General features: G+C 36.4%; 1 protein-coding gene across 4 annotated transcripts in view; it reads left to right on the forward strand.

The window, feature by feature from the left end:
- PDE10A (phosphodiesterase 10A) overlaps nucleotides 1-24,261 on the forward strand; it is a 362,187-nt gene that overhangs the window by 328,795 nt on the left and 9,131 nt on the right. For 2 of the 4 annotated variants that reach the window (XM_027686793.1, XM_027686767.1), the window contains exons 11-20: nucleotides 147-289; nucleotides 2,465-2,557; nucleotides 3,140-3,326; nucleotides 4,746-4,888; nucleotides 6,994-7,077; nucleotides 10,175-10,325; nucleotides 14,245-14,400; nucleotides 17,620-17,792; nucleotides 19,766-19,877; nucleotides 24,070-24,150. In XM_027686793.1, coding sequence (XP_027542594.1) covers nucleotides 147-289; nucleotides 2,465-2,557; nucleotides 3,140-3,326; nucleotides 4,746-4,888; nucleotides 6,994-7,077; nucleotides 10,175-10,325; nucleotides 14,245-14,400; nucleotides 17,620-17,792; nucleotides 19,766-19,877; nucleotides 24,070-24,150 — 1,323 coding nt within the window. The remainder of the gene's footprint in view (nucleotides 1-146; nucleotides 290-2,464; nucleotides 2,558-3,139; nucleotides 3,327-4,745; nucleotides 4,889-6,993; nucleotides 7,078-10,174; nucleotides 10,326-14,244; nucleotides 14,401-17,619; nucleotides 17,793-19,765; nucleotides 19,878-24,069; nucleotides 24,151-24,261) is intronic. The other 2 variants (XM_027686777.1, XM_027686786.1) reach the window with 2 other exon arrangements.

Raw genomic sequence — 24,261 nt, forward strand, 5'->3', positions numbered from 1 at the left:
CTCAAAGATTGCTCCTTTGAAGAGATTTCCATAGTGGATAATTTCTCAAAAATTTTATCTTGCAGTGAATGAGGTTTTTATCAGATAAATGACTGAAGATAATCTAACTCATGACCACTAACTCTATTTTCGTTTTTTGTCTGTAGATATATGCAAAAAACCTGGTGAATGCAGATAGGTGTGCACTCTTCCAGGTTGACCACAAAAATAAGGAGCTGTATTCAGACCTTTTTGATATTGGAGAAGAAAATGATGGAAAACCTGTCTTCAAGAAGACCAAAGAAATAAGGTAAGCATAGCTAGCAGAAGAATGCAGCTTCATTGTAACTACAGACATGCAGGCATTTTATTACCCAGTTTCTGTGCCTATCTGCAGGTACCCTGACAATACTTGTCATACTGTGATATCATTCCCACCAGGACCCGCCTCCAGAAGGTAGTACTTCTGGGAATGACATTGCAGTGCCATCGAAACAACGTCTCTGAAGCTATAACGTCACTCCTGGAAATGCCGTCTTCCGGAGGCGGTCCTTTTGGAAATCATGTTGGGAAAAAAACAGAGGTGTTCTGAGGTAGGTAAAGGTGCAGGTAATGGTGCACCTAATCCGTAGTCTGCCAGTTTGGGACTTTTTTCCCAAGAGGGCTCCCAAGAGAAATTGAAATTTGTGTGATTCAAGCACACCCAAAGCAAGGAAATCACAATTTGTACTTCTTATGGATGGACTAGACAAATGTAGAATGACATACGGACTGGTCATTGGTTTTGAAGATTTCAAGTTTAGTAATTTAGATTTACTTTTCTCATGTGAATTTAGATTATTTTGAAACTTTTAAAAAATTTTGATACTAAAGCATTATTGAAGTGGTGAATTTGAAAATGTATATGGCCCAGTAATGACTACACAGGATGTTCTGCCTAAAATTTATGCGTATTTCTGTTTCATGTCACAGTTATATAATTTTTAGACTTATGTACTTTTTAAAAGAAAGAAGAAAACCAAAGAAGTCAATATATCATTTTTCACTTTCAAAAATTATGAGTCCTTAATAGATACAGATCAATATTTTCAAAGGCACACAGGTTTCAAACCTGCAGCTTCTTAAAAGGAAAGAAGTGTATGACTAAATATTTTGCACTAAAATTTTGCTAAAATATTCAGCATGGATTTTATCAGAACTTTTTTCATTTCCTCCTTATACTTTTAAAGTTCTGGGCCAATATGAGATGTGATTCATGTTGTTGCTTAAACTGCTTTAGACAAACTTACTCCCACTTACTACTGTGTGAGTGAGAATGGAAGGAGTCAAAATTGGTGCAATTTGGGTACTGAGAAGCAAGCAAGTGCCGTAAATTAAAGAAGTTGACCTGCTCTAACATACACTTTCATGCTCCTTGATAATTGTTTTTATTGTTTATCTTTCTGTCTTTTCTGTATGCTATTGAAATGTTGATTCTGAGTGCAAAGGTGTGAACCATTTCACAGGTGCTGTATACTGAAAGTGGAGTGCAACTTAAATATCTGTAAGAAAGTGACACTGAGTCATCAGGAAGGAGTCTTAAGTTGGTGTGATGTACTTATCATAAAAAGCAACAGAAAATAAAGTCAGGTGTGCAGGGTGAAATCCTGATGGCTTTATCACTAACTTTGATGGGGACCAGGGTACTATCAGGGTACAGTTACATTCAAAGTGTTCCACATACGATTCTTTCTACATATTTTTACATATTTTTCTCCATAAATTCTGTTCTGTTTGTATTTAATAACTACTTTAGGTCAAAGAATTGAAAATTATTTCCTCACCAGACAGACCTGTAGATTTTTCTGATTCAACTCAGGAATATATTTGTTGTGTTTAACTTCCTTGTGGCGATTAAGGGATGCAGTTAGTATCATGGCATTGTTTCAGTATTATGAAACAAACTAGTTATTCCAAAGTCTACATGGCAAATGCATATAATCTTTACCTTTGAAATTTCCACTGATCTTTTTCCAAATTTTATTTTACCAAATCCACATACACACGCCACCTGAAGAAACAAGCTCCATGTTACCTGTGTTGTGTCTAGAGAAAAAATGAATATATAAAAGCGATAATAAAATCAATACCTTGTGAAGATAAACAGAAGTCTCAGATTCTGTACAAATGTTATGTTTATTAGGGATAACTCCCAGGATTATTGAAGATTTTGAATTTTTGTCACTAAAATGGTCATATAATAAAATGTTTTGTACTGAGCTATCTAGTTATATAAAATGTTTTCAGAAAGTATCTATTAGTTTGTGCTTTTTTATTTTATTATGTACTACTATTTGTTGTCTTGTAAGATTTTTCTCCCAAAAGCAACAAAATGGCTCTGGTTGGGAACAAATACCCATTACTGTGCCTGAGACAGACTCCACTGGAAAAATGTTTTTTTCAGGTAGCTCATATTGTGACTGATACACATTTTTATTTTCTCCAGATTTTCTATAGAAAAAGGAATAGCTGGTCAAGTCGCAAGAACAGGAGAAGTCCTTAACATCCCTGATGCCTATGCAGATCCACGCTTTAACAGGTAGGATATTGTTTGTGGGAGGGGAAGATAGCTCATCAAACCTCTTAGTTAAATTAACCACCTAAATTTCATATTCATAGGCATTCATGGAGCTGTGATTCTCTGGTGAGGAGGCAACCTGCTTTAGACATCATAGATATTTTTAAGATACAAATAAAAAGTATTATTTTTAACAAATATAAATATAATGGAGAAAAATTTATTTAGATTGTTGCCAACTTTCATTATTCATTTCCCTGTAATGTGATTAATTTCAGGGGAGAAAAACAGTTCACTAACAAATAGCATTCCTAAAAATATTTGAATGTTCTTTAAGTTTACGAAAAAGCTTACTCTATGTTTGAGGAAATATTTTTTTATCTTGCAAATGGAGATTAAAGGATTAAAAAGTTCTTTCTAAGTATGACACAGTAGATGGAAATATTTGAGGGCTTTGGAGGTGAAATTCTTGGATGCACAAATTGCAACTACTTTGAAACAATTCAGTATATTGTTCATCAACATTTCTGAGAATCAAGGAATAGATATTAATTAATAATACTAATTCTTTTCTCTTTTTCTTTCTCTTTTATGGCTTTTCAGAGAAGTAGACCTCTACACAGGGTACACAACCAGAAATATCCTGTGCATGCCTATTGTAAGCCGAGGAAGTGTAATAGGTGTTGTGCAGATGGTGAACAAAATAAGTGGAAGTGCCTTCTCTAAAACTGATGAGAACAACTTTAAAATGTTTGCCGTCTTTTGTGCTTTAGCCTTACACTGTGCTAATGTAAGTTTTATTTACAGTTTTTTAAGCTGTTAGTTATAATGGGAATACTTACGTGTTTTGGTGTTGCAGATTATTAAAATGATTCATAATCTGTTTCATTGAATTAACAAAAAAACAGGAATCATTGAATTCCTTGCTGAATAATTCTATTTTAAGAGGATGATAGAGATTCATTTGATCCTTTTTGAAATAAACATACTCTGGAAACATCAATTTTGAGTAGCTAAAGTGAGAGAGCAAGCTCCAAAATGTGAATGGTATCTGTCCTCTCTTTTCCTTTAGAAAGTATGATTCTTATTTACTTTTATAAGTTCAGATTACATGTTTTACAAATTTAACTTGGGGATGGAGTTGCTATGTATTCTGTCAATTCCATATGCTTAATACTCAGAGATCAATTTATACCTTTATGTGCTATGGTATATACTCATAATTATCCATGCTTCTAGAGAAGAGTGGATAGCTTTTTTTGTCCTCAAACTCTTTACCCTCTCAAAAATTACTATTCCTGTAGGATACATAAACATTTAGTGATCATTAATATATAAGTATAAAAATACAATAAATTCAATAAAAATGCAATGCAGAAAAACTCTGTGTATTCATGGGAGGTACGATACTATGCAATGCCAGTTAAGCCTGGTGATTTACATTAAGTGATTTTACCAGCATCGTGTTGTTGGTACACTGGGGGAGAAAATTTTATTAACGGTTACTTTAAGTTGTTTCATACGGCTCAGTGCAAGTAGAAGGGCCTGCATATAAATTACACTTCGTACTTTGCAATCACTCAATTCTGTGTGAGTTCACTCTTTTCAGATGGTGAATGTTACTGTTCAGGACATACTGCTCCAGAGGATTGTTTTAGTAGTAACTTATGTCCTCACTTGTTTACTAACCATGCCATGTCTGCAATAACTCTCTGAACATCTCAATAATTAACTGTACTTATTTTTCATATTGAATAATAATGTAGGTATGATAAATATCTCACATACTTTTTACTGTGCACAGGTAGCAGTAATTTGTACCAATTAATAGCTGAATTCATGCAGTGGCAGAAAATATGAATTGTGTCCTGTTACTGTTTTTTTTCTGTTAGCATTTTGCAAGGGAATTAGCTCTGTTTCTGACTCCTGGACTTGGATTCTCTTTCTTGGGAGAGCTCACATGCAGTGGAACGTCAGCTGAGCCTTAGATGTTTACCCAAATGAGCAGATGCAGAATGATGCGATAGAAGGCCTAGTTTTCCAGAAGTACTGAATTTCATGTAATCTGTCACTTCTCTAATGTGTGAAGTTGTGCAGCCAAAAGCACTAACATTTTTGCAGATGTGTATTTTAATAATCGGTGCTTGAATACAGGAATTTTTTTTCCTTTATTAAAATTTCACATTCATAAATGACTTCCCTTTTTCAGATGTACCACAGAATTCGTCATTCAGAGTGTATTTACCGTGTAACAATGGAGAAGCTGTCCTACCATAGTGTTTGTACAGCAGAAGAGTGGCAAAACCTCATGCACTGTACACTGCCTCCACATATTTATAAAGAAATCGAGCTGTAAGTATTTTTCTTATATAGCAACAATTGTATCTTGCATCAGTCTGGTAAAAAGACAGGGTTGTTTTCCTCTTTGTAGTGGAGTGTTTTGTAGGAAGCACTTTTATTATTGAACTATCACAATATCATGGGGGTTTATCTCTGGCTTTCTTAGTTATACTTAATGACCTGTGAACAAAATTTGTCTTTCAAAAGTATAAAATAATACCTACTCAGAATTGTAGCATATTCCACAGGCATGGGCAGGTACAATAGTTGCTTTAATCATTAGTTGTTATCTAGGATTTTAGAACTGAGCTTTCATTCTGATAGTCCCAAGTCACGGTCAGCTCAGAGCCAGAGAGCAGGCTGAGGATGAACATGGACCAAATGCATGATGTCATTCCCTTGGGTATGTTTTAGAATAAAACCTGTGCATCCTAGCTTGTTCCTAGGATGTTCTGGGTTGTGTGTTTTTGGGGTTTGGGTTGGGGGTTGGTGTAGGAGATGTTTGGTTTTTTGTGAGTTTTGAGTATGTATGTGTGTGTACATCTGCTTGTACTTCTTGAAGGAGGAGAAAATGATAATTCAGAATTATGAATCCCAAGTGCTAGAGTTTAGAGTTGCAGCCTAAATTTAGAGGAGGACTTTCCATCCAGTCTCTTAGGCTTTCTCTGATATAATTCAGTTATTTTCGGCTCTCCAGTATCTGTTGTGTGCTGAAGATGTACCTCTATTTGTATTTTATTAGTCAATGCCAACTCAATGTAACAATGCAAGTCATCGTATTTTTTAGTCAGTCTTTCTGGTCCAGGACAGTGTGCAAGTTTCGAGCTGGCTTCCTGCCAAGTCTCCGAAACTTGACAACAGGGTCTGCTTCCCAGAGAGGGAAGAAAAAAAACCAAGCAACCAAAGTTCTAGCAAATTCTACTCTAGTGACAAGGTGCCTAAAATCAGCTACAGAGTCACAAAATCTAAGTTGCCTTTGTAAATCTAATCTCCAGACTTGTTCACTTGTGTTCAGCACTGAGCATTGTAGCTGTAAGCGAACAAAGCATGCGAGCCTGTGCTTAACAGGGAATGCTTATAGTTAAAGTTCATTACATGCTGAAGTGATTTACTTGAATGCCAGAGTATTAGCAGCTTGCAGGATTACACCCTAATAAAAGCTTATTCTTTGCAATACAATTTCTTGTGCTTTGTTAGGTGATATTATATAACCCACCTCCTCATAAAAAATGAATTTTACTTGTAAAGATGACAGGTTTCATTCTAAATTATATTAGCATCCTCTAGTTCAAGCAATCTGAATACATTTAAGCATTTTCGAAGCAATTCAGCTACCTTCAGCTGTCTCACACCTGCTGTGCTGTTCATTATGACACATTACAAGCAAGTGGTTAGCTGAGTTCCAGGGAGAGGAAATAGAGGACTTGAAGCACAGAAGGCACAGGGAATGGGTTAATAAATAGAAGGACAAACAGTTCTGCTGTCCCAAGTCCCTAATATTAGGCCTAAATACTGATATCAGGAGACGGGAGAAGTCTTCAGCTGATGAAACATAAAAAATATGTTATAAATGTTTAATTTTTTAAGTTTCATTTTGATTTCTGTTAGCCAGTAAAACTGATTTTTTCCCAAAATTAAAGCAAGTCTCACACAACTTGTGACAGAAATTATTGAAAAAGAAGGCCAGTAAATATATGATTGGAGACACCATGTTTACAATTCCTGGGAGAAAAGACTGAAATGCTTTAGGAGGGCCTGTAAAGCCCTCATCATCCCTGAGATTTTTTTGTCTATTACTTAAAAAATGGATCCCTAAATAAAGATATATATTTCTGTTAACTAAACAAAACCAAAGGCTAACAGTTGGGCGCTATCATAAGGGTATTTTCCAACCTAAATGATTAAATGATTCTATGATCCTATGAGCGTAGTTCCATTGACCGTAGCAGAAATATATAACTTAATGTTACTGGAAAATACAGCCTGTAAATTCAGTTTTCTGTGTGTATTCAGAAACAAGTGAAAGTTGCTGCATATGCATTACCTAGTCATTTTCACCTGCTTTTAGTAAGAATATAAAGGTGTTTGTCTTTACTAAGCTGAAACTTTCTTCTTAGATACCATTTTGATATCAGTCCATATGAGGATGTCTGGCCTGCCATTTTTGTCTACATGGTTCACCAGTCCTGTGGGACAGCCTGGTATGAAGTATATGATCTATTGCTTAAATTGTGTAATTTCTGTGGGGGTTTATTTATTAATAAATTTTGATATAACTATTTTCTAATTAAAGGTCTATTTTCTTTGACATTTATTTACTATGTGTATTCTGTACAGGGATGTAATAAGCAAGCTGGATTTCCTATCCCAGCTTCTTGGTCTTCAGTTAATAAAATCTGTGAACAGTCAGGTTAAAGAACTCATGATATCATCCAAACAGTCGTCCTTCCAATATATAGAAGCATTGTTTGGTTCTGAGCTGATATTGTTTTTCAGACAGAAGATGGTGAAGATATTAAAGGCATTCTTGCCAAAAAGGAGAGAAGGATTGTGAACACAGATTTTTCAATTATATAGTTGCTGAAATTAATAGAGTATATGGTAAAAATAAACCAAGGTTAGATCTTATCTTGCTAAATAAATGAGTTATTTGCATAGTTGTGCATTAATTATCGAAGTGAAATATTTTCAAATGAAATGATTAATTTATTGGCCTTTCTCTCAGTGTCCATTATCAAGATCAACAGTCTCTTGGCTAAGTATTTCCCATTGCTGAAAGAAAGGAACTACTCCGAATTATGGAAAAAAATCTGTAGGTGGTCAATTGAAAGGGGAAGTATCTCCCTACAAAAGGGAGCAACATTTGGGAAACATTTGCTGGTGCTTCATTTTATCTTACTAACTGGGTGGGTCTTTCTGTCTTCCGCAATGCTGCAAAGTTGGTGACTGTTCTAAATACAGTTCTCTCCTGCTCGGTGTAGTTAGATTGTTTCCATTACTGACTGAATGGCTGTGGATGCAGGATTGGGGCTCAGATTTTCAGCCAGGTTCTGTTCTCTTCCCTCTCTGACTCCCAGTCTCTTCCTTTCAAAGTGTGACTTCAATGAGAAAGAATTGATATCTACTTGATGTTTTTCAAATGAGTCTCAGCTTTCACATATAAAGTTAAAGAAACAAAAATGAGGAAAATATTTGAAAAAGAGGCTGTTGGGACTGGACTTGTATTTAATTTCTGAAAGAACAAAACTTCTCAACCCTTTGAAATAAATACAGATATTTTAAGGCTAAAATTTCCTTTTTGGTATATTGAGGAGTAAGGTTGTGCCTGTACGTATTTACCTATAAAAGGTACAATTGTCCTGTCCAGAGAGGATTTCAGACAAAAGTCTATAATACTCACTACATTTTCTTTGCTCCTCTGAAGAAATAATATTTTACTGCTTCAGTTACGTATACAAAATACAGCATCAGAGGAAGTAATAGTGTTCTATGTTGAAGCATCATTGATAATGGTTTTCCCTTTAGCTATAACTGTACTATTATGTAATAACCATTGAATTGATATTGGATGTAAATGAAAGTTACTATTGTGATATTCTGAATTATGATGTACTACTTTAAACAATAGTTCTATGAATTGTTCTAGAGCTTCTGACTTTCTAGAATTAAAAAAAGAAAGCCTAAAGCTTTTTGAAAGACAATATGCCTCCGGTTTTACTCATGTCTGACTAAGGATAAGAATAATAATGACCTTGCTCAGCATACAGCTATAGAAATATGTATTTCTATAGAATTGGCTCCACGCAGTATATATGTCTACATTTTTAAGTATAGCTCAGAGATATTCAACTTTTTTTTTCTCAGCTCACATGTACTGCAAAACTACAATATTAGTACCACTTTTCTGATATACCCAAGATATTATCAAAACATGGAACATAAAAGGAAGTCAAATCCCAGTAACAGGGGAAAAAATGAGAGTAAGGGAAAACTGATCTTTTTATGAGATGAAAAGTCAATGATCTGGGACTCTGGCACCTGCGGTTCAATTCTGGACTCAAGTTTAATTTTCCTTTTTCACCCCAGGCTGCTCAGATGAGGTACTTTAGAAAATATTACCTGATACCTAATCTGTGCCTGAATTTCCTGTCTGTAAACAAAAAGTATTTAGCTTTCCTTTCAAAGGAACATTGGTAGATGAAGTCTAGTAAAGGCTGTGGAGAACTCTGGCGCTAAATGTGAACTCTCTCAAAGGTGTTATTGATGAGCACATAAGCCAAACATAACAAAAACTTTATTACTTTTTATTATTACCTTAGTGAAAACACTCTTGTTCCTAAATTAATTTTCTTTGCCTGCATTAAAAGCAAAAGTATATCAGAAAATCTTGTAAGAAATAATCCCCTAATTGCTATAGTTTTAGGGCATTTACATGGTTGACTGGCAGTTACTTAGCAAAATGTTTTTTGGTGGGAAGTGAATTAACAATGAAATGTGAATTTCAGTTCTGCTTGTCCAAACTGGAAAAAAAACCCCTAAAAGTATCAGAAAAAGAATATCTTTCTTTTTTCACAACTTCAACAGTGGAGCATTTCTATTTAAACAGGTTGATTTCTTTTGTGTCCTTTGCTTAAAAAGCCCTGAATTTTCTGTTTTGATCACTACTGAAAGAAATTACACTTCAAGTTTCTGTGAGCAGGGAAGGTTATGCAATTGCGTTGACTGAGCTGGGTAGCATGACTTATGTTCCTGAACAGATTAAACTGAGACCATTGTTAGGTATCCACACTCAAGGAGACTCAGGGAAGACATCATCACCCTCTACAACTACCCAAAAGGAAGTTGTAGCCAGGTGGGGGTCGGTCTCTTCTCCCAGGCAACCAGCAGTAGGACAAGAGGGCATGATCTTAAGCTGTGCCAGGAGAGGTTTAGGTTGAATATTAAGAAGAAATTTTTTACAGAGAGAGTAATCAGACACTGGAATGGGCTGCCCAGGGAGGTGGTGGATTCACCATCCCTTGAGGTTTTTAAGATGACACTGGATGTGGCACTTAGTGCTGTGGTCTAAACGGCAGTGTTGGATCAAGGGTTGGACTTGATGATCTTGGAGGTCTTTTCCAACCCGGTTGATTCTATGATTCTGTGATTCTATGAATGACTCTTCACGTCATTCAATAAGTCATCCACAGTGAGAGTCAATCCTAGCAAGAAAAGTAAATCGAAGAGCATCTTTTCTCCTCTGTTGGTTATTTTTCCTGTTCTTATCTCTTGTCTCTGACCAAATTAATTTCTTCCTAGCTTTGAACTTGAAAAGCTGTGCCGATTTACTATGTCTGTAAAGAAGAATTATCGCCGTGTGCCCTACCACAACTGGAAGCATGCAGTTACCGTTGCACATTGCATGTATGCCATACTACAGAACAACCAGGGGCTTTTCACTGATCTAGAGGTAGGTGACAGGATGGTATCAGTTACTACACCTCATCAGAGCTATCAGCTCTCGTACAAGTACATTTTCTAAGCTGGAGTTTTGTTGTTGGCTTGGGCAGAGTGTATGTCAGGGTCCCCATAGAAGAATGGATGTGAGTAGAGAGGTTGAGGAAGGACAATTAATCAGATTCCTAATTCTAGACATATTTTTCATGTCTACTCCTGAAAAAGCCATGGCAGATTTGCTGTAAGTCCATGTCCAAGTTTTGAGGTTGTCCCTGCACACTTACAACCACAGTCTTTAATAATTAAACTAAGTGTTGGATCTGTTCTGAGGGAGGGAAACACTCTGGATATTGGATCCTTTGGAGTCTGGGAGATCCTGAATAGGAAGACAAGGGTTGCAAAGATGGTTGATGTATGTGAGTAAAGGGTTGCAAAGATGGTTGATGTATGTGAGTAAATTAAATCACTAACTGGAAAAGATATAATAATAAAATGGAAGGCTTAGGATGTTAATACACAGTATAAAGACCTGTCACTTGTTTTTCTTCTGATTTATGGTAAGTACAACTGGGAGTGCTGTCTCTTAGTAATGTTACATGAAACTTCTGACTGGGAGAACCTGTTTTCAGTTGTGTATAACTCTGACAAATACTAGTCTTTTGGGCTGTAATTTTCCAAGCTCTGTTAACTTCCTTAAGCTGATTCATTTGGGGAAATTTCAGTCAAAATTGTTTGGCTCTTTTAAGGAAACGTGCTAGTAGAAATCAAGGTTTGGTTCAGTGTATAAGAATAAAACTAAATTTGGTGATCTTTCACTTGAAAAGGGCTTCTTTATCCTGCTGTAAATCAGGGACTTAAAGATTGACACAAATATGAAAATGGCATTTGCCGGGCATATGCTGAAAGTTGGCAAAGCTATACAAGTTTGAAAAAAAAATCAGCATTCTTTTAACAACAAAATCTGTGAAGGGGAGCCTCAGGCAATATTTAAAGCTCTGATAACGCTTAGTACTAACCAAGTAGTAAGTCCATCTCTTTGGAGATGCAGAGTAAGAAAGAAATGAGAGCAAAAGAGCTGTTAAGAGAGACGGAAACAGTCTTTGTTCCCTGAAAGTCCAGCCAACCTTCATTGGTTTGAGTGTCTTATACCAGCCTATATTCCAGCTCTTTCGAGCAGTCTCCTTTTTTGATACTGCAGATGAATCCAACAAGAATACAGGACACTGCTGAAGGAAAGTTTGGGGAACTAGGATGGGCTGGTCTTTGGTGAGGGATGATGACATGAAAACCAGTACACTTCGAGTTGGAAAGAGAAGTATGACACACTGTAAGGGAGACACTGATCTACAGACAAATAGATTCAGCAGTTTGCAGTGGTCAAAGAATTGGGATCCAAGCAGGGACGACGGGTATAAAGTCAAGAGCACTGTGATATAGCATTGTCTAATCCTGAAGGACTGACAAGAATGACTTCCTGAGACCTGGAGACTGGGATGAGCTACTTGCTGCATGGCTTCAAGTGATAGAGGTGTGTGTTATGTTCCTAAGAGTTCCACTTCTCCTGAGGATCTGTGTGGACATGGGCTGCTGCATCATCTGGTTTTTTTATGTACTTTTTAGAAATGCACTTCACAAGTTGCAATATTGAAAAGACATCATTCAAAATAAAAGTGAATGTCTCAAAATCAGAAATACAGTTACAGTTGCTGCAAACTTATTTCTGCACATTGCATATTTATAATGATATCTTTAGTCACATCATTGTTTGCTATTTTTCCTCAGATTCGTGTCTGTTAGTGCAGTGTACAGGTTGGATGTTGCTCACAAAATGGGCGGTTAATCAGTATTCTTTTTCTGCCTGATTTTGTAGCCTTATCCTTGTTTACTGAACACTCATCAGAACAAACTATAAGACAGCTCTTAGGTCTATAAAGATATTTCATGATACTCCGTTCTGACAGTGAAAAATTCACAAACATTAATGAATTTGTTTTTAAAACACACCTACTGTGTGAAAACCTTTTGCAAGACTGTCATAGTTTAAGATTGGCCCCCCCTGAGAGTTGGGGGCTCAGAGGTGATTGGGTGCCAGGGCAGTGTTTTCTAGAGGGCCAATCACCGTCCATGTTGTTCGCTTCTGCTGAAAAATCATATATCAACAACCAGACTGGAAAAGAAAGTAGTTGTAGTTGTTGTTGGAGGAGAGTGGCCATGTTGTGAAAGCCACGAGCTGAGGGGCCCGGAGCCCCACTGGGGGCTGGGCTCCCCCCAGCCCTGACTGGGGGGCTACAGGGACTTGGAACAGTGTTAGACTGGGGTAAGTATCTGTAGCTGAGAAGCTGGGAGTTTGTGAGCAGCAGCAGGAGCAGTGGCGGAACAGCACTGACTGGAGAGATTGTGGCAAAGAGCCAGAAGAAGATAAGAACTGAAGAAGCAGCAAAGCCAAGCATGCAGCCAAGGAGGAGAAACATAGAGTTGTCTGAAGAGAAAGAGATTCAGCACAGAGCAGAACTAATCTCTGTGGACAGAGGTTGGGGTAAGAACTAAAAACCAAAAACCCCAAACTCCTTTTGAGATCCCTCTTAAAGTGGAGGGGGTGAACTCCTACTGGATGGAAGTCCTAAAATGCAGCATGCACTGCAGAGAGAGAGAGAGCTGAGAAGCTCAGGCTTCCTGGAGCTGGACCGGGACAGCCGAAGGAATGCGGAGGAGGGCTTCACCACCCCTGCTGCTGCCAAGCTAAGCTAGCAGCCTGAGATCAGAACACAGGAGCTCTGTAAGGGAGTTTGAATCCCCTGAGGATAAGAACCGTCATGAAGGCTTCTGCACTTCGTTGATATGACGTGGTGAAGCGACCTTTGTCCTGGTGAATGCAGCCCACGGAAGAGAAAGACCCTCGCCTGGAGTCGAAGGGCCGAGAGGGGTTTGGAGGCCTCCCTCGTGTGTAATGATAAAAGATCCAGCCACAGCTGCTGCATGGAAGGAGAGAAACTGCTGCCCTGAAGACACTGCTGCTCTGAGAGTGGAAAGGATCTCTTCCTTCTTCCCTCCTGGACTTTTATTTGGAGGAAGAAGAGATTTGATCCATTGTAAATACTGCTTTATCATAGAAAAGATAGTTAAGATTATGTGTGTAATGTATTATAATACTTATTTGAACAGTCATTGTAATATAATCCCTTCCCCCCATATTGAGTCTCGTGTTTTTGCCTGGAAAACCCATCTCACACTGGGTTGAGATGACGGAGGGGGGTTTGGACTCGGAATTGGATTTTGGGGCTCTCAAACCACTACAAAGACTTAATGTATTTTGTGTGTTGAAAGAGAGATTTCAGGGATTCCATTTCTTCAGGATATTAAGGGTTAATTAAATAAAGAAAAGTCAGTTACTGTCTTCTTTGTTTGCAATTGTCATTGTCCAGCAGCTGTGGCTCACATTGGTGACTTCCTAGAAAAAATTTCAACTAGGAGACTTGGTCAGCATCTTTGAGGAGTGCTGCAGAAGCAGGTCTGGGATCAAATTTCAGTGCAGCTGCCTTCACTGGGAGATCATACCTCTTATATATTTCTTCTAACTCAATAACTGTGCTTGTTACTGTTTTAATAAACATGATGAGGATTCAGTGGATGACCAGACTCTGTTAAAAATGCAGATTTCTTCTGAAGAGGAGTCCATCCAATAGTATGTAATTGTGCAACAATGTTTTTTAAATGCATAATATATAAAAGGTTTGAATCACAATTGGACCAAGAATTTTAATTCAGCACATCCTCACTGTCATGTTTCTCACTATTTTAAGGATATCTCTCCATGTGCTTTTTGAAAGCAGTGTAAGCATAATGCAACTTCTATGGTATTTTGGGTAGAGAGTGACATCTAGGGGCAGAAAATACATCCTGCTTTTCATGCTTATGTCAATTTTTTTTTGTAGCGCAAAGGTCTTTTAGTTGCATGCCTGTGTCATGACCTGGATCACAGAGGTTACAGCAACAGCTATCTTCAGAAATTTGATCACCCCTTAGCTGCTCTCTATTCCACGTCAACAATGGAACAGCACCACTTCTCGCAGACTGTGTCCATCCTGCAGGTAGGATTATTGAAATTGTATCTTCTGTGCAGGAAAGTCCAGTGGTGAAAATAGGAATCACATCATTACTCAGTAGATTTTCTGAAGCATGCTTAATTTAGTGTGTGGACTGTAGTACTCATTTAGAAGAATGGAAGATTTATTACAGCAAGCCAGGTTTTACAATTAGCAACCCAAGCATTCAAAAATCATGCAAAACATAGCTTTCTCAAAATCTTAAGGTTATAAAAAGTATTGTGTATTTGAAGTCCTTTGCTTATGGCCTTCCTTTGGAGATTTTAGCTTCTGGGTCAATGAGGCTTTTTCCTGTGACCATGTGGAATAAGAACTTTGAAAATGAAAAATCAGTTTCTCACTTAGATATTTCCATCATATTGGACTGTGACAAAGTCTTCAATCATCCTGAAATTCTGAAAAAAAACCTCAAATACAGAGAGTTTTTTGCATAAGAAGCTTGAAAACATGCTGTAATAAATTCTGTGAACATTAAATGTGTGGCATGAAGGAGGAAATGTTAATTTTGCACGCATGAAAATCGTAAACATATTTCATTATGTTATACCGTGCTTCTTTGTTACTCAGCAATTTGAAATAAAAAAATGAATAAGGTAGTATTCTGTGAAAGAGAGTTCCTAATATGAGGTCATGTGTCTGGTTAATGAAGACAAAACTCCAAGAAAGCATGCAGATACATTTTGGGAAATCCAGGTGTGCTACTGACACACAGATATTTTTTCATTAGTGAATTTTTTTTTTCATGCTCAGTTAGAAGAGTGAGAACTCTCACTCATGAAACCAACTGCCAGTCCATAATATACTTGTACTCAGTGGTTTTAGTTTACCGTGCACACACTCAATGCACAGCCTTACTATGCTACTGTGCCACTAATTCATTGTTAACCTTTCTTTGGGGTCTTTCAGAGAAAAGATATTTATTTTCTTAAATACCTAATCAACTTTTAGGAAAAATACATATTCTCTATTGTATTCAGAAGCGCATCTTGTGATTATGGTTTTAGGTATCATACACATTTAATCACAGAATAGAAGCTTTATTTCTGAATGTTCCTTCATGTAGGAGGGTATAATTGAATCCTTCAGTGCTGGTATGGCATTAGATGTTTAGTGTTCATTCCTCATGTGAGTTTGTGCATAGTGAGCATGTTCTTCAGTCATTAACACTTCCCTATCCAAACCATTTTGCATTTTTCTGGCAGAAATGTAGTAATCAATGAAAGTCCCATTTTCCAAGAAGGCAGGGAACCCTTTTGCTTCCCTGCTACTTCATAGCCTTGCTGTTAGTGTTAGTCAGGAAAGGGGGATAAGTGGTCAAGGCTATAGAGTGGATTCAAGACACCACCTACCAAAGCACCCCATGGGTGGTAATTAGAAGCAAAGACAGATTAGAGCAGCGTTTTGGACTTTCTGTTTTTCATTTGAATCAAAAAGCCTTACTGAATTCCTGGACCCACCAAAATCTTTAGGGTTTATCTGAATGAGTTTTAATTTTACGTTACTAACCTGCAGTACTTTTCACTCCTTGAAATTGTAGAGCTGCTTTGCTCATCCACCTGCAGTTCTAGTGTACACCATACCTAGGAATACAGAGGATTCTATTCACTAGCTTTAGCTCAGCAGGGAAAGAACAAAATCTTAGGAGTTGTACTTTGTATGTACTGCTCAAAAGCCTAAGTGACACGCTCACAACTCGCAGCTTCTGTCAGTACCTAACAGAATCAGTTCTTTTCTAGTAGTATGAATAGAAGCTGTCACAGTGGTCTTTCTGAGAGTGCAGCTTCTAAAACATAAGGGTAGAATCTAGAATAATTTAAATATTAGGACAAATTAGGACAAATCCTGTTCTCATGGATTAGACAGCAAGGTTGTGGAGGAAAGGGTCCCCAAAACCATAAATCATGAAAACTGATAGTAGTAATTGCATACTCCCAAAATGTTGATGATAGGTTAACATGTTCTGAACCTTTTTTTTTAAAATCACCATGTTCTGTGACTTAGGAATCTGTCAGAGGAACATTGAGACACAGATGGATTGTATTTTCTATTCATTATTCCCAATAAATCTACTTGTCTAAGTAAAAATATTGGAAAGTGATGTTTACATTCCGGATGGTGAAAGAAACTAAGCCTAATTGTACTGCAGAGGATTTATTTTGAGCAAATTATGTAAATGCTTGACAAAAATCAGGGAAACTTTTTATGAGCTTCAGCCCAAATGCCAATTAAATGTCAAAACATATTTGCATTTGATATATTTTAATAATATTTTCTGTTTCTGAATGTGCACACCTTAGCATGGCTGGCTCATTCTTTCTCTGCTTCCTCTCAACAGTAGGAAGACTTTTGACAAGTTGTTTTCCAAATCTTAGAGACAACGAATAGTGTTGACTTTTCAAAATGTGATACCATCATGGCTAGGCTTTGCGAACGAAGATTTGGGAAGGACTCTACCCACATTTGCTGCATAGCTTCTTGAGCTATCACAGTGCATGGATATTGTCAGTTAAATGCTCAATAATACATAGTGGAAATTGAAAAGGGACAACAGTGGTGTGTTGCCAGCACTTCCATAGCGGAAATCATTGTCTTTAGTTTATGAGTCAGTTAACTCAAGGTTGAACAAAAGCAGCCTTTTCCCCTAGATGATCCTATACATTAAAATAATTAACTTTATTTCTATGTGGAAAATTATGTCTGTAAATGCATCAATTCCAGGCACATGTCATTTGGAACATTAGGAAAAGAAAATTATTTAATACTTTCAACTTTTTTTCTTTATCCATACTATATGTTATGCAGTATCAAAATTGTGCTAAAGTGAATCAGTCACTGAGTTTACCAACTTGACCATGCAGTACTCAGGACCAGGATTGGTCCACAAGTTTCCAAGCTAACAGTCTAGACTGTGTCTGTAATACTTACAAATCAGAGAAGAAAAAGCTAGCATTTTTCTCTAGTAATACCTTTAGGCTTCAGAAGGAGCAGTCCCAAAAACAAATTAATGGTTTAGTCAAGATTTTATTCTAGACAATATTTAAAAAGGAAAGATAAAAATGGGAATTTCAGGCTGTCAACATTTGAATTTGCATCTAAACTTGTCATTGGGCTGTAAAACCGTTGTAACCTGTCTGGTAAAGTAAAGACTGAAATCATCTCAGAATTAGAGCTTGTGCTTTTTATTGGTTTTTTACTTTTTCATAGCTGGAAGGGCACAATGTCTTCTCCAATCTGAGCTCCAGTGAATATGAGCAAGTACTTGAGATCATCCGGAAAGCCATCATCGCCACAGACCTTGCCCTGTATTTTGGAAATAGAAAACAACTTGAAGAGCTGCATCAGACAGGAGCATTAAACCTTAAGAACCAAGCACACAGGTGAACCTCCAAGCCAGTTGTAGATCCCTATGGCATTAATCTAGAGGGAGAAACCTTTTTTTTTCTTTAATTGTCTCTGAATAGTAATTTTCTTATATATGTGATTTCTAAGATCAGCAGTATGTAAAATTCCAAATAGGTACCAAGGATTTCCATTGCTTTATATTTACATTGACCCTGCCTTTGGGTGTCATCTGCACAGTTCAGTGACAGGTCTTCTGCAGAGGAAAGTTTAGTGCATGGGCAGTTAGATGTTGGGGAAAAAAGCCTACTGCAGTAATTACTTTCTTTTATTTTTATGTCAATATTTTTATTATTCTGTCAACATGTTTTTTAGAGAAAAACTGTGGTCAGATCTCAACCTTTGGGAGTCAAGATAGCTCTAAGATTTAAAAAATATAAAATATTCATATTCATATACGTGACTCTCCACAAAAGCAAACCTGCAGTCTGGATGAGAGATGTGTCTCATAAGAGGCTTCATTAAAGCACCTATGCAGCCCTTCAGAGAGTCTTTACTCGAAAGTGGATCCTGTCCTTAATCTAATGCATGGAAAAATTAGGGAGGCAATATGAGAAAATATTGAATCACGATTCGGTTTTTTTTTCAAAAGGAACTTCTGTTCTTAAGTCTTCTTTGAGGAGTTTTACAGGCTTTTGCCAGTAGTTTTGAATAAATCACTATAGCACTGCAGGAAAAATAGTTTTTTAAAACACTTATTTTCTAGTATGGAACTGAAACTTATCAGATTTTAATAAACCTCAACATCTTAAAAAGACAAAGACATAGCAGCTCTGAAAAATTGTAGAATGAAATTTATCAGAAATCTTGAATTTAGGTTTTACAAAATTTTAATAGGATAAGAACTATTTAGTGTGTGATTGAATATTCTCTTTATATTTTTTAAAATCTTACCTGCCTACGGGGCATTTTCAGTTCAAAGCCACAAGATAGGCATCAGTTTGTAATGTGGCTAACAAATCTAAGACTTATAGTTGGTACTGTATGTGCAATGGAAAACTAAATTTGACCCTTATGTGGCTGATGAATCCTCTATCTTAACTCAGGGGAATTGCACTTTGCCATTTATCTATTGATTATATTGTGTATTTGTGTATTTCCCCAGTATATTTGTTTGTTAGCACAGTTTTAATGACTACCATCACACTTGCACACAAGTTAATTAGCTCTATGCTTTTTTACATGGAATAGATATTATTAACAAAGATGCAGGTGTCCTTAAGGGTCATCCTAATTTCTCCATAGAGTGGAAAACATGTGAATGCATTAATTAATCTGCCAGTTTGCTTTATAAAACTTAGATTCACAAACCATAGGTTTGGACAGTAGACAAGTGCTAGAAAACTGATTATACGAGATTTGTGTGTGGGTGTGTGTCTTATTCTAATAATAATTATAACTCTAGTGATGTTCAGTTACTCTGTGAACAGGTTTGACAGTGTATAGGACAGAGTTAAGTGTAGGATTCTTGTCCTGTCAGGGTTCAAATTCATTCCAAAAAAGCAATGACAGAGTACCTTGAAATAGACTCAGAACTAATTTTTTTCTCTTATATGGAGAATGTTTTCCTCTCTAAAGAACAGAAAGAAATGCAACAACTGGATATGCCATCTTTCTTTTTATAGACCTATACTGTATTTTCAGAAAATTAGAGAGGGGCATGTGAATGTTTTAACAGGCAGGCATTCTGTGGACTTGTCTGTGTATGTGATTGTGTAGGGAATGGTCAATGAAGTCTGGTTGCAAACAATGTAGGGAATACAACAGGGAATATAATTTACAATTTGTGCGATGCCTTACCAATCAATCACAAAAAAGTGAGAAAGAAACAAGCTAAGTGGGAGAAAATTTGTAGTATATATCCATTACTGATGATTGACCTGAGGAAGGGCAAATAAAAACCTTGCAGAGTGATCATTAATTCTTACAATTTAATGTTATTTTATTTTAGAGATAGAGTGATTGGACTGATGATGACGGCTTGTGATTTGTGTTCTGTAACAAAGTTGTGGCCAGTTACCAGACTGACAGCCAATGATATATATGCGGAGTTCTGGGCTGAGGTACGTGTGTTTCTCTTCTCTACTCTTTTTATAAATTGAAGTATTCAGAAAGGAAAAAAAACAACCAGAAGTATTTTTCAATCAATAATTTGGTGTGCTTGTTTTGAAGAGAGTTGACTGGTCCAGGCATGTGTTTGTTGTTTACTCTGAAGCTATTTAAAGAGCTGAGTTAGATATCTAATTTTTAGGCAGTGTTTTTTCTCTCTGTTAAAGAAAATGTAGAAAGTATGTCCTAACATAAAGTGACCAAGCAACAGAACACAGAAGAAAGTCTGGAAGATCTTTTGGGTCACTAACTGTAGTTTTATGAAGGATATATTTGTATTCTAGGAATGCAAAATATGAAACCAGCTTCCAGGTCAGCTGCCTTGAAATATACTTGAAACAAAGCTGTAGTATGAGTCCAGGAAATGCTAAAGCAAATATGGCAAACCTGAAAATTTTCCTCATCTGACCATTTGAATCTTCTTTGTGAGCCAGCTCAACAACTGGGTCTCAGAGAGAGCTGAGTTTTTAATGTACTGAAGATGTACTGAAGATGTACTTAAGATGTACTGAGAATTGAAACAAGGCATTGAGCTATACTAATATAATCATGTTCACAAATAAAGATTCAATCTCCCACGTGTCTTATGTTGAGGAGTAAATGTTCTAATTGTTTAATTTTTAAAGTGGAACTGACTACTTTAGAAATAAGGAATAAATTCTGAAGTTGTTGCATAGAGCTGAGTTATGCAACTTTACAAAATACGTTGTATTTTCAGAACTACTATTGCATGTGTGTAGAATGAAGTGTTATTCTCTTATGTGCCCTGTGAAAGTCTGCAATATTCAGTGGGCTTATTTCTGTTTTACACAGGCATAAAATAGAAATCATACCCATGGAATTGATGTAACATGCATATAGTGTGGAGATTGTTATTCTGCCTGCTACACGTTCATTATGAAATACCAGATGTGCATGGCTTGTGGGTGTCTTTAGTATTCACATGTTCTCGTTCTCTTAATTAGAAACAGCTCAGACTATAACAAAATATTTGAAAAATATATAAGCTCAAAGATCTAGTTTAGTACTCACTTTCTGATATCCCTGCCCTGGAAAGTGAATGTCCTTGTGAGTGGTATAATGGAGATATAATGTTGATGATCCTCAGTGATTACATAGTCAATTTTTTGCTTATAAGTAAAAAGACTTTTCAATGCAAATCTTGTGAATTCAGTCGAGAAGGAAGAATCAAGCTTTTTTCTACTTGACAATAGTAAAAATGGAATTATGGGTGCAATTGAACCTGTCCAGACATTAACATTTTTGGTAATCCAAGGATGAGTTTATCAAGGTGGATCTTGATATATTGCTATTTCATGGAACAAATGTAAATTAGAATTTATTGACAGAAATTGAATTCTGTAATTGGTGTTTTACTGAATCCTCTTTTAAGAGGAGATTAATTGAAACATAGCAGAAATTGAATATACTGTGATCCAGGCAGGATGGCTAACAGATCCAGCCACAGGTATAGAACGATTAGATTGTGTTTCACTGCATAAATTGTTACGTAGTTGCTTCTAGAAAAGTATATTTAACTATATTGAATGGTTACATTACATAAGTTACAAGTAGAATAGAATATTACAGTTCTAAGAGAAGGATAGACTACTGCTTGTAATTACTACTTGAGTTCATAATCTTAATGTGTTGAATGATGTAATCAGAGTGTTTTTATATTTCTTCTTTGTGTAATCATTAACTAAAACAATAATTCCAGAAGAGATTGCAGAAGTTTTGTGGTATGTCACACTGATCTCTTTGTCATTAAACCCCAGTATGGCTGGTGTCTTTAGCTAAGTTCTGCCTTGATAACATGAAACTTTCTCAGAGTGCTACAGTTCAAGCAAAATAATATGTTGCTCATCAATTATATAGGACTATATAGGATCACTAACTTGTATAAATATGTCTGCTGTGATTTTTTTTTGGTGGTATGAGATATGAGGCAGTTGTTAAACCCTTTCTGCAGTATTTTCTAAGAGACTTATAAGCCATTTATTACAACTATACTGCAAGTGTGATACAAACTTCTTGGGTTAAAATTTCAAGTTTAACTTTCTGATCATGATCATAACCATGAGGATAAAAGCAGTATTTTTTATAACAGTATATCATATATATGTTCTCATACTGAACACAAAAAACTTGTGTTTCTAGTGTGTATGAAAGGGTGAAGATGAATCTGAGATTTGTTCAGTTTTGCTATAATCAGTCAGAGGCTGGAAAGCTGTCTCAAAGTTCTGAATTCAAGTGTTTCTCAGGCACTTAATATTATGTTAATCAAATTGCTTAAAATCATACGATGCTAAATGGTTTAGTGTTAAGGTTCTTATCATTGAGACTATTATAGCCATAGACAGTCTTGGATCAGTCAATTGCAGTACTTCAACCAAACGGAAAAAAATTAAATTTTATTTACTGGGGGCATATGAAAGCAATATTTGCTTACAGTTCCTAAATAACAACTTTTCTGTGCTTGGAATTGTTACAGGTGTCTTTTTTTCCCCCTCAGCTGAGAAATGAGGCCTTTCCCTTTGTTTCTTTCAACAGCAAAATGTCTAACAGAAACTACATTCCATGATTTGAGACTCTCTTAACTACCTGGTGAAAGAAATAATAAAGAGAATAATATAGACATCAATTAAAAAATAGCTTCCTGATTACAACTCTTGTTGGTTAATTGAACAGGATCATAGTTAATAAGTGATGTTGAGGCCAAATATGCAAGAGGGAATTGACTTCCAGAAGTCCCCATTTTCTCTAGACTCAAGGTATTTGCAAGGCACTCAAACAGAAAGATGCTCTGCTCAGACCAGAGTCAATTTATTATAATGCAAACTTCTCTTTGAGTAAAGGTAGCAAAATCTTCCCTTGGAAAGGCACATTGGCACTTAAAATGTGGCTTTGAGAATCTTATAAGATGTAATAAAATGTGTTCTGGAGATAACTTCAATAGCTGTAGCAGAAAGACAGAACACAGATTTAGGGAATGATGTCCCAAGCTTTCAAATAGCTAAATCTCTGTAAGCTGAATCTCACATTAAAGGACACAGATAAGGAAATATTGTATAAGCGGCTATCCTGCATAAGCATTCTCCCTAACTAAAGTGTATTGGGTCTGGCTGTATTGGGTTGGAGTTAACTTTCTCCATAGCAGCCCTCATTGTGCTGGTGTTGGTTCTGCTGGACATGGGGGAAGCTTCTGGCATCTTCTCACAGGAGAAGTCACCAAAGTCACTTCTCTAGCCTCCCCTACTACCAAAACCTTGCCAATACATAAGATTAGTAATTTGAAGATCACTTTGGAATCTCAGATGTGGGCAGTAGACAAAACCAGCCATTGCTGTAGTTGCCTCTTCCCCTCAAGATTAAACATCTGTAGTGTTTTGACAATGCAGTTCAGGGATAAGACTTGGAAAACTTCAATTTGTTACGTAAAGTAGCCAGCTACTTATGGATTTTTAAGGAGTAATTGTTTTCAAGGCCCAATATAGGGCCCAGAAATGTGTTCTAGCTGCTCTGCTGGTAATGGGTAAAGTATAGGGAGAGAGTTTTCTCTTGTACATTGCATATATGTGGTCTTAGGATACAATGCATCTTTCCCAGTATTCTTCCCACGAATGTAGAGAAATAATGTACTTAAAGAAAAGACAGTTGTTTGACAGGCAACTTCTTCAAAGTAGCATTGTGAAAAAGACTAAATTGTTGACAAAGAGGGCATATTATGAATTCGTCTGGTTTTACTCAGCTTTTCCTTGCATTGGTGGGTTGTATTCTATTGGTTGTTGTATTATGGTGCTTTAAACAGGTAATGTTTTGAAAGGTGAGAGTAAGTATGAATGGAACACAATAGAATTTCTTTGGTTTTATTCTTCCAGTTGCTTTTTTGTTGTGGAGACATACTTGGAAACAAGGAAAATATGTGTATATTGACTTAAAGACTTAATTTTCAGCATCTGTGATTTACATAGTCGTTTAGGTGAATGTATAAAATAAGTCCCTCCTTATTCTCCTTAGGCATTTTTCTGAAATTGCCTCAGAACTGTACCACACATTATTTTAAATTCTGGATTTTTAGATTGACAAAGAATAGAAGATGGAAAATAATTTAGGTCTCACTAGTCTTGATTTGCTTTTCTCCAGGGTGATGAAATGAAGAAAACGGGTATCCAACCTATTCCTATGATGGACAGAGACAAGAAAGATGAAGTCCCTCAGGGTCAGGTATGAACTCTCTCAGTAAAGTGGTACATGTTATAGTGTGTGTGTGTATATATATATATATATATACACACACATACATACATACCATAGTTATGGTATAGTGTTAATAAA

This window comes from Neopelma chrysocephalum, unplaced genomic scaffold (genome assembly GCF_003984885.1).
Source record: "Neopelma chrysocephalum unplaced genomic scaffold, ASM398488v2 Primary Assembly neopelma1_23, whole genome shotgun sequence".
Lineage (NCBI taxonomy): Eukaryota > Metazoa > Chordata > Aves > Passeriformes > Pipridae > Neopelma > Neopelma chrysocephalum.